A 10,982-nucleotide genomic window follows, 5' to 3' on the forward strand; every position below is an offset into this window, starting at 1 on the left:
AAATTGTGCTCTCTCCTCAAACAATATCATGGTAGTATTTCACTGTAAATTGGACAGTGCAGTTAGGTTAACAAGAATTTAAGCTTTCTGCCAATATCAGATATGTCTATGTCCAGGGAAATGTTCTTGTTACTTACAACCTCATGCTAATCGCATTAGCCTAGATTAGCTCAACATCGCCTTCTGGATGGATATGCTGGACCCTCTCTCTTGATGATGATCCACCAAAGGCATTGTTTTAAGTACTCCAAAACCAGATTTGCCCGAACAAAAAAATGCATCAACCCCTACAAATATATTAATTTATTATTAACCATGCATTATAATTGTAACGCAGATGTTTATTTTGTTATGGATCCATAATGAATTACTATGGGAATAAATATCACTGAATTACATGTGGTCAACTATTTCAGCACCGATTCACACTGCTCTGAGACAAGCATGGGGACTGGCATTGATAAATCAATTACATTTTTATTTTCACTGAATCTCCGTTTGGGTATTGGATAGCCTACAATTAGGGTGTGGAAATGTTAGGATTATTTTTGCTCTTAGTACAGTAGCCTACTCTCGACCGGTCACGTTGTCAGAGTTTCGTTTTTCTTGGATTAGAAATTCCATAATATTAATAACATTTCTTAAAACCAATCCCATATACTGCGTTCTTACAAAAAAAGGTTTTACATTTCTCTAGTACAGCCAATATTAAAAAAGTAAAATGCTTCACAAAGATGCCTTTTGGTGGTCCAACTAGCACTAACTAGCATTAAAAGGCAACAATAGCTGACACTTAAATAATGTGCCATAGAATTCTGTGGCAGCTTGTGTGCTGCAGTACTACAAAACTTTTAAAAGGAAGAACCACTGTAGGTTAGTTGTACCAAGTCACGAGCAGGGTCGTAAAACACAAGACTCCGGGCCCATGCCCAAGGGCAACTTCGGTTTCAGTTTCCTGACCATTGATGGTGTTGCCTTTCCGTGGAATGTCGGCCATCGCCTTCTCACCTGACCTTGCAGTCCTGCTGTGGCATGATCGCATTGACCGCTTACTAGAATGTGTGTTGTTCTACAGTGGCCTGCTCATGTAATAACCTTGAACCTCAACGGCAAAAAAAAACCCAAGGAGCTGATAGTGGACTTCAGGAAACAGCAGAGAGAGCATGCCCCTATTCGTATCGACAGGACCACAGCGGAGAAGGTGAAAAGCTTCAAGTTCCTCGGCGTACACATCTGACCATCTGAAATGGTCCACCCACACAGACAGTGTGGTGAAGAAGGCGCAGCACTGCCTGCCCTCTAGGACACCTACAGCACCCGATGTCACTGGAAAGGCAAAAATAAAATCAAGGACAACCAACCACCTGAGCCACGGCCTGTTCACCCATCTACCATCCAGAAGGCGAGGTCAGTACAGTTGCACCAAAGTTGGGACCGAGTAACCGACAAACAGCTTCTATCTCAAGGGCCATCAGACTTAAAATAGCCATCACTAGCCGATTAACATCCGGTTACTCAACCCTGCACCTTAGAGGCTGTATTTTCATTATTCTTAGCAATGATTTAGGAATCTTGTGAGCAAGTATTAGCTAGGTTGCCACTTGTTGTTCGCTTATTGAAATGGAATCTTAGTTCATGAAAATAAATAGCTAGCCAGCTAATTAATCCAGTTGCCCAAAGCTAACATTATAAGCAGCCAGCTAGCGTCATCTGGCCTAGTGAGGTTCGACCGGACCGGGTTATGTGTTGTGAAGCTAGCCACAATAAGGAATAGGCAAAATAGTGGAATTTTCGGTTTGCCTTCAAAATAAAAGTATGTCATCGACAGTGATGCAAATGAATACAAATAGAATGCCATACTTTTATTTTGAAGGCTAATCAAAGTACACTATTGTGGCTAATCCTTATTGTGGCTAGCTTCACATAGATGGGTCCACCCACAATTCATCAAATAAGAACTGTCTTATAAAGTTGGGTTGTTTTCGATGATGACACCTAGATTGTCGTTTTGCTATGTTTTTGGGGAAGAACATTGTTTGCATCCATGAGAGTTCGATTTTTTTATGACCAGCACCCTAGGTGCGCAAGACAACTACCAGCATATTATGGCATATGATGAATGCCATAAAAGATGAATCTTTTGTAACATATGAAATATGAGTGATAGTGTAGTCAATGTGTAATAACTACGTAAAACATTTAAGAATGCGTTAAATGATGTGACGTGCAGTCATATTCAGGTCCTGATTGGTCAACAATATTATTTGACAAGTCAAAAAGGTGTTATTTGACATTTATCTTTTTTGACATACAAGACCCAAACAGCGTTCCATAGAAATCCTGGTTGAGAATGAAACGACTGAACAAACGAATAACGAAACAGCACAGTAAGAAAGTGAAAGAAATATGTTATATTATAATATATATAAGATAATGCCAACAAAATACATTTTTGGTCAGTGTGGTGTATGTGTGTGTGTAACCTTTATTTAACTAGGCAAGTCAGTTAAAAAACAAATTCTCATTTACAATGACGGCCCGGACAACGCTGGGCCAATTGTGCGCCGCCATATGGGACTCCAAATCACGGCCGAATTCGAACCAGAGACTGTAGTGACGATGCACTACAGTCCTTTTGCACTGAGATGCAGTGCCTTAACACACATGGACGCAGCGGTCTAACTATTTAACTGTACTAGAATGCTTAAAGGGCTGCATATTTTTTGGGGGCAAGAAAGATATCGGTCAAAAATGTTATATTGGTGCATCACTAGCAATAACATCTATTAAATACCTGTATGTGAACAATAACATTTGATATGTACGCTTGACCCCTCTCCCTCACAAACGCATAGCAGGCAGGTAGATGGTAAGAGAAGCCAGAGGAAAAGGCTTTTTCTCAACTCTCTCCTATAGAGATTCCATAAATGATGCTGGAGCCGAGTATTGAGTCATGTTCCCGGGCTGGAGCGGTGTATTGATTATATGTTTGTTTATTCCACATGTAACTGTGTTGTTGTGTGTCGAACTGCTTTATCTTGGCCAGGTCGCAGTTGCAAATGAGAACTTGTTCTCAACTAGCCTACCTGGTTAAATAAAGGTGAAATAAAATTAAAAAATGAGTTATGTTCCCGTGCTGGAGCGGCGTATTGAATTATGTTCCTGTGCTGGGTGTACACTAGGCTGATGTGTGGGGTATGAAATGTGGTTATTATAGGTGTGGTGTGCCATGGTTGCCAGAATAGCTCATAAATAAGATTGATCTGGGCTGAGATCAAAGGATCAAATCGATTAACGTGGAGGGGCAGAAAGACAATCATTACCTGTCAGCAATGGGGTCCTACTGATGAAAATGAGTGCAATAGGCTCTCTTTCATGTGCTGGTTTACAGTATTGGGCTTATAGGCCCTCTTCATCTTAAGACCATGAGCCAATCAATAATATGAGCATCTTTGTATGGCAGTGCACAAATTACTGCATATTCACACAGCTCTGTGCATGTGTTGAGTGGGAGTGAGAGAAAGTGGGAGAAAAGCAGGGAGGATTAGGCTATTGTACCAACACTTGTATCAACCCTCATCTGCCATCTACACTGACTTAGAGACAGAAGAGTGGTTGTCTCTTTGAGGTGAGCCGAAGAGAATGAGAGAATGGGGGGAAATGGATATTAGCCCGAGGGTAGCGCGGTGATGGAAGGAAGGACATGAAGTGGAAAATAGAAAAAGGAGATACCCTCGTGAGGGTGCGGCGCGGGAGGAGAATAGAGGGGGGCCGGGGGGGACTTGGTATGACAGGCTTCTGACCCCAGACAAGGGATTTAATGGCGGGTTGGGCTTTTGTGTCACATTATCAGCCGGTGATCCGCCAGGCACATGGGCAGACCAGACGCCAATCCTGTCAAGGTCGTTCTATGTCATTTCAGCAAGCCATGCACCCGCCAGATTGTTTCTGTAGTTAGAACCAAATAATATTATAATTCCTGCAACATTAATTTGTTTAAATATAATTTGTTCTCTGAGAAATTAAGCTAATTGATTGCACCCAAATTGGTCATTTTAATTGATAGTATTCACATAATATTCAATAAATACAGTAGCAACATCCAATTTGGGCCAAACGGCATCACAATGAGTAAGACCTGAGGAATCCAAATAAATGGTCAAACACCCCCATAGGACCCTCCATACCCCATGCCAATCCCACCCCAACAACAAGTATTTAGTATCAGTTCTCAATGTCTGACAAATAGTATGGAGCGGCGGCTTGGCATATTGTTTCTTCAATCTGTCATTTGTTTTTTCCCGTGTTTAGGGAAATGTCCCATCCTACATTTTGAAGTGAACAGGTTCTGACCACTAGATGGAGCCGTTCCTGCTATTAGTTATTTACATATTAGTTTCCAGTCTATGAACAAAACCCATGCTTTGGTTTTGTTTACCTGGCCACTGTTACCAATGATTACTTTTTAGCATGTGGCAAAAATACAATGCAAGTCAATGGCACTTATATTAGCATTTTCACACTTCATATCCAAAACATCTATAAAGTAACATGCTACTTACTATAATATCTCATCGGAGTGTGCCAGAGCGAAGAATAACTGATGGATTTAAGAAAGGCCATATTCAAACAGGTGTTACGCGGTGTCAGTAAATGTCGGCATAAAAGCGTAATTACACTCTGGATAACATGAAAACAGCCTAACCAGCTCTGCTAGGGCAAGTGAAATGGTCAGCGTTTGGGTAGGGGCTAAAGCAACTTCTTGACGCTACCCATCCCTTTTGCAGGATAATTGTCATCAACAACCGCTGAATAGCATAGCGCCACATTCACATAATATTACAAAAAAAAAGTTATATTCATGAAATCACAAGTGGAATATTGCAAAACACAGCTTAGCCTTTTGTTAATCCACCTGTCGTTTCGATTTTGAAAATATATTTTACAGCGAAAGCAATCCAAGTGTTTGTGTAAATGTATTGATCGCTCGATAAAACATTAAGTACACTTAACATCAAGTAGCTCGGTCACGAAAATCTGAAAAGCAATCAAATTAATCGTTTACCTTTGATGATCTTCGGATGTTTTCACTCAGGAGACTCCCAGTTACACATTAAATGTTCCTTTTGTTCCATAAAGATTATTTTTATATCCAAAATACCTCCGTTTGTTTGGCGCATTATGTTCAGAAATCCACAGGAAAGAGAGGTCACGACAACGCAGACAAATTCCAAATAATATCCGTAATGTCCACAGAAACATGTCAAACGTTTTTTATAATCAATCCTCAGGTTGTTTTTAAAATATATAATCGATAATATATCAAGTAGGAGAGGGAAAGGAAATGGCTGTCTGAACTCTGTTGCGTGAGCAAAACTCATGTGACCACCTGATGCGATGTTATCTTTCTGCCTCATTTTTCAAAATAAAAGCCTGAAACTATGTCTGAAGACTGTTGACACCTTGAGGAAGCGATAGGAAAAGGAATCTGGGGAGAGAGCGAGAGAAGGGGAGAGAGCGAGAGAGAGAGAGAAGGGGAGAGAGCGAGAGAGAGAGAGAGAGAGAAGGGGAGAGAGCGAGAGAGAGAGAGAGAGAGAAGGGGAGAGAGCGAGAGAGAGAGAGAAGGGGAGAGAGCGAGAGAGAGAGAGAGAGAGAGAAGGGGAGAGAGCGAGAGAGAGAGAGAGAGAGAGAAGGGGAGAGAGCGAGAGAGAGAGAGAGAGAGAGAAGGGGAGAGAGCGAGAGAGAGAGAGAGAGAGAGAAGGGGAGAGAGCGAGAGAGAGAGAGAGAGAGAAGGGGAGAGAGCGAGAGAGAGAGAGAGAGAGAGAGAAGGGGAGAGAGCGAGAGAGAGAGAGAGAGAGAAGGGGAGAGAGCGAGAGAGAGAGAGAGAGAGAAGGGGAGAGAGCGAGAGAGAGAGAGAGAGAAGGGGAGAGAGCGAGAGAGAGAGAGAGAGAAGGGGAGAGAGCGAGAGAGAGAGAGAGAAGGGGAGAGAGCGAGAGAGAGAGAGAGAGAAGGGGAGAGAGCGAGAGAGAGAGAGAAGGGGAGAGAGCGAGAGAGAGAGAGAAGGGGAGAGAGCGAGAGAGAGAGAGAAGGGGAGAGAGCGAGAGAGAGAGAGAGAGAGAGAGAAGGGGAGAGAGAGAGAGAGAGAGAGAGAAGGGGAGAGAGAGAGAAGGGGAGAGAGAGAGAGAGAGAGAGAAGGGGAGAGAGAGAGAAGGGGAGAGAGAGAGAAGGGGAGAGAGAGAGAAGGGGAGAGAGCGAGAGAGAGAGAAGGGGAGAGAGCGAGAGAAGGGGAAAGAGCGAGAGAAGGGGAAAGAGCGAAGGGGGTAGACTCTGTTAAGTGTGTTTCTTGTGAATAATATTTATGTTAGAACAAAGCAGAATGGTGGAGGATTAGGTATTTATGTGAATGGGCAGAACAGACACACAAGCACTAAGCTCTTGATGTGACCAATGTGATTCTCTCTGGGCTAGTTTACCTGGCCAGCTGGGGTCCGGGCTACTTTGCCTGGCCAGGTGGGGTCCGGGGTGGAGGTGGGGTCTGGGTTTCTTTACCTGGCCAGGTGGGGGCTGGGCTGGGGTCTGTATGTGGTGATTGTAGACAAGCAGGTGAAACAGGTCATTAAACAAAAAAGAGGATGGTGGTTGCTGACATCTGTCAATTAAGACTTATTGAACCCATTCCATCTGGGGGATATCCCTCAACAGCAATCATCGCTCCTTTCAAAAGGATCTCATCTGAGCTTATAGCACACACACGCCTCCTCGTAAGAGATGTGGACAATTCACAGCGCACACCGAACCCATCTTTGAAAGTCCTGGGTGCCATTACCTGTCAATGCCTTGCCTGGTTCTGTACACGTGTAGATGTCCTCTCATATCACCCAGGCCCCAGTCTACACACAGTTCTCAGATAAGCTGTTTTAGCAACATGGCCTGGGCCCAGTGAGGGCAGCGCGAGCCGTGACGTCTGATGTCCCCACAGCGGAGGGAAGCCAAGCGGCACGTGGTGGAGAGACTGGGGAGTGTGATGTCGCACAGAGAAGCTGACAGACAGGCCACGGGTGGATTAGGTGGTAAGCCTGGCAGAGGGCTGCCCTTTCTAGATGGAAACAGGGCCCTGATGTACTGCAGTGATAAAAAAAAATCACAACAGGAAGGGAGGGGATGCAAGGAACAGGAGGATGGGGGCAGGATATGCAGCAAAATAACAAGTTGAGAGAGAGAAGAAAAAAAGTACTTGCTGGGACAGGATAGGTCACGACGGACTTGTCAGACAGGGCAGGCCCTAATCGATTCCAATGTTCAGAAAAGTGCTTCCGCAGAAAAATAGGATACTTTTTCTTTAGATAGGTGGGTGTGGCATAAGGCCCAGACAGCTTCACAGCCAAGTAGAAAGGGAAACGTTTGCTCTTTGTAACTGGAAAAAAAATAAGTGGAGGGCAGTAGTGAGGGTGGGGTTGGGGTGGTGACAGGCCTTGCATAATTTATGTTCTCACTCTTGTGACTGCAGCTGCAACAGTCAACAGTCTTCTTCGGAATCTATGCTTTCGTTTAATTATTTAGAGTCCTACCTACCAATACAATGCATTGAAACTCATCTCACTCTCCTTTGAAAGGCCAGGCTCCTTCGATTGAACACAATGGAATTATCACCCCTGGCTTCAGCTGCATTGGGAGTAATTCAGACCTTTCACTTTCACATCATCTAGAACAGATGACACAGAAAAAGCAGTCCCAGTTATGCTAGCTAGCTTCTATTGTCATAAGATATGTGTTGGCTTGGGGAAGGCTCGTGGCACTTCAAGGATTTGGTCTCTCAGGTTTATAATAGGCTCATTAGGCTGAAGTGCAACGATGTCAATTTCCCTTAGGCTTACAGACATTTTTAATAAAGTAACATAAGGTGAGGTAGGCTATTTGTTCAAAGTTCTGTCCTAATGCTTGTTTAATAACACCCACTAAACAAGCAATCCAACTGCCATGGTGGGAGTGCCTAGAAGACGATAGGTAGCCACATCATCTGCTTTAATAGCTTTACTATGCTTTTGCTGTGGAATAGTTGTAGTGAAATATACTCTATTCAAAATGGTCTGAGCTCAAAATGTCTAGATTTCATGTACAGTGCAGCTGTGATGCACTGAGGAAGTAAACACAAAAATAAAAATCAATAAAACGTTCACTCAAATTTAGATCACGTTCCATGGTCTTCGTATAATTTTTTTTTTTTTTTAAACACTTCCATTTCACAGAACACTTGGTCCTTCAAAGCAGCTGGAGATCCGGATATTCCATTTGGGGCATGGTATTTCATCCAGAGTGCAGACAAATGGAAACAGCGATCGATACAAATCAAACCGACTGCAACTTGCCTCGAGCATAGGTCTAAACTTTCAACACCATAGCCAGAGTAAGCCACGACCCCGCCTTTGTCAACACAAGTATAGGGATCTTTAGCTACAAATAAGTAAAATGTCTACAAATAGCAATACGCTGTTTCTATACAATACACACAGTGGTATTCTATTTTCAGGGACTTGGATAATCTTGAGTCATTAGTAAATTAAACAGATATCCCATCATTGAGGATGCCATCTAGCTTCACATTTTCTTATGATAGGTGTATCTTATTTCCATTGTAACGTTCATGGAGATGAGGGGGAATTGCATGTGATTGAAAAGGTGTATTTATGCATCAGTTTTCGAACCGCAGTGGTGGTTACGATGCAGAAAATTGCCTGTCGGTCATAATACTAGTCACCGGACATGATATATAATATTTTGCTGTATGATATCTGCATGCATACTTGCTATAAAGCTACCTAAGTAGCTAGAAGAGGTCAAGTTTAGCCAACTAACGTTAGCGAACTGGATAATAATAGCTAGCTACCTGAACATAACCACACATAACGATATCAATCTCACAGGGGCATAACGTGGGAATTTTAACTTGTAATTAACCCAACCGGCTACGTGCATATCTAGCTACTCACCCTCCACTCGGGAGCGAAGATCAGACATCGTTTTCTGCACGGGCGGCATCTCTCCACAGAGCTCGAGCGATGGCACCTGTCAAACGCTGCTTTGCTCCCGCCGGTTTGCTGCCTCTTTTCACCCGTCTAGTGATTCAAGGCCAGTCTACATTCAACGGGGGAAAAAAATCTATCATACAGACGGTAAACGTATCTTCAAATGCTAACGAATAACGACAAACAATGTACTCGCGACTTCGTGGGTCCCCCCTGCATATCTTTACTCATTGAATTGATGAAGAAAGACGTCAGATCCAAAACGAGTATTCACATGAACTGAAATGAGGATGATGCCGCTTCACAATATGGACGGTACCATCACAAATGCAGGTAGGGGAAAACGATTGCTAAATTAAATATTTCTGCCTGGCTCACATAAAATCAACAAAGAGATCATTCAAATTCTATTGCAAAATAAAATGTAGATATGCAGATTCACAGTTAATTTAGACTATATCGATAAGATGTAAGAATACAGAAATAATTGGTAAGGAGTATTACCCAACATGGCGGATGCATTAGCGACTCCTGTGGAGATTCGCGACTGCGGTTTAGTCATGAAGGGGGAAGTAATGACAGTTCGCTATTTATGAGTCTCTGCCTGAAGCAGTCACCACTGTGCGATTTGCTGAGTTTATAATTATTTTAGGATATTAAAGCCCTAAAACAATTCATTTCTTTTTTTGTTGAGAATACGTTATTTGTGTGTTTACTTGTGGTTTAGGCTGAAATCCCAAGCATTAACATTTTGTTTTCCTGTAGGCTGTTAGCAAAATTAACAGCCAACTGTATTTATTTGTTATGTGAAATGTATTTTGTCGTCTCAGAAATCATGAGTATTTGGAGTCCAGAAGTTTATTTAAAATAATGTTATAAAACATTCATGGCTACCATATAATCCCTAAACAGTTTAAATTAATCTTTATCAACCCAACACTTGAAAAGGGTATGTCATTTAAGACAAACAATAAACTGTGAACCTTTAGCCTAACTGATGGCTTTCCAGTTGTCTGTATACAGATCTCCCTAATTCATTGTACATAACGAATACAACATGTTGTGAAAATGGTTACAAGGCTTTCTGACGGAGAAGATGTTTGTGAAGAAAATTATATACAGTTGAAGTCAGAAGTTTACATACACCTTAGCAAAATACATTTAAACTCAGTTTTCACAATTCTTGACATTAAATCATAGTAAGTTCAGTTAGGATCACCACTTTATTTTAAGAATGTGAAATGTCAGAATAATAGTAGAGATAATTATTTATTTCAGCTTTTATTTATTTCATCACATTCCCAGTGGATCAGAAGTTTACATACACTCAATTAGTATTTGGTAGCATTGCCTTTAAATTGTTTAACTTGGGTCAAATGTTCCAGGTAGCCTTCCACAAGCTTCCCACAATAAGTTGGGTGAATTTTGGTCCATTCCTCCTGACAGAGCTGGTGTAACTGACTCAGGTTTGTAGGCCTCATTGCTCACATACACTTTTTCTGTTCTGCCCACAAATTTTCTATGGGATTGAGGTCAGGGCTTTGTGATGGCCACTCCAAATACCTTGACTTTGTTGTCCTTAAGCCATTTTGCCACAACTTTGGAAGTATGCTTGGGGTCATTGTCCATTTGGAAGACCCATTTGCGACCAAGCTTTAACTTCCGGACTGATGTCTTGAGATGTTGCTTCAATATATCCACATAATTATTCCTCCTCATGATGCCATCTATTTTGTGCAGTGCACCAATACCTCCTGCAGCAAAGCAACCCCACAACATGATGCTGCCACCCCGATACTTCACAGTTGGGATGATGTTCTTCAGCTTGCAAGCCTCCTCTTTTTTCCTCCAAACATAACGATGGTCATTATGGTCAAACAGTTATATTTTTGTTTCATCAGACCAGAGGATATTTCTCAAAAAAGTATGATCAGTTGTGCAGTTGCAAACCTTAGTCTG

At 42.2% G+C, this 10,982-nt stretch overlaps 1 protein-coding gene across 4 annotated transcripts in view; it reads right to left on the reverse strand.

Moving 5' to 3' along the window:
* Nucleotides 1-9,583, reverse strand: part of atp8a1 (ATPase phospholipid transporting 8A1) — a 189,401-nt gene extending 179,818 nt beyond the window's left edge. For all 4 annotated transcript variants that reach the window (XM_021561543.3, XM_021561541.3, XM_090198605.1 and 1 more), the window contains exon 1: nt 8,988-9,583. In XM_021561543.3, coding sequence (XP_021417218.2) covers nt 8,988-9,036 — 49 coding nt within the window. In that variant the 5' untranslated portion in view covers nt 9,037-9,583. The remainder of the gene's footprint in view (nt 1-8,987) is intronic.
* Nucleotides 9,584-10,982: the final 1,399 nt, after the last annotated feature.

The sequence above is a fragment of the Oncorhynchus mykiss genome, chromosome 14 (assembly GCF_057628025.1).
Source record: "Oncorhynchus mykiss isolate SJ-2025 chromosome 14, ASM5762802v1, whole genome shotgun sequence".
NCBI lineage: Eukaryota > Metazoa > Chordata > Actinopteri > Salmoniformes > Salmonidae > Oncorhynchus > Oncorhynchus mykiss.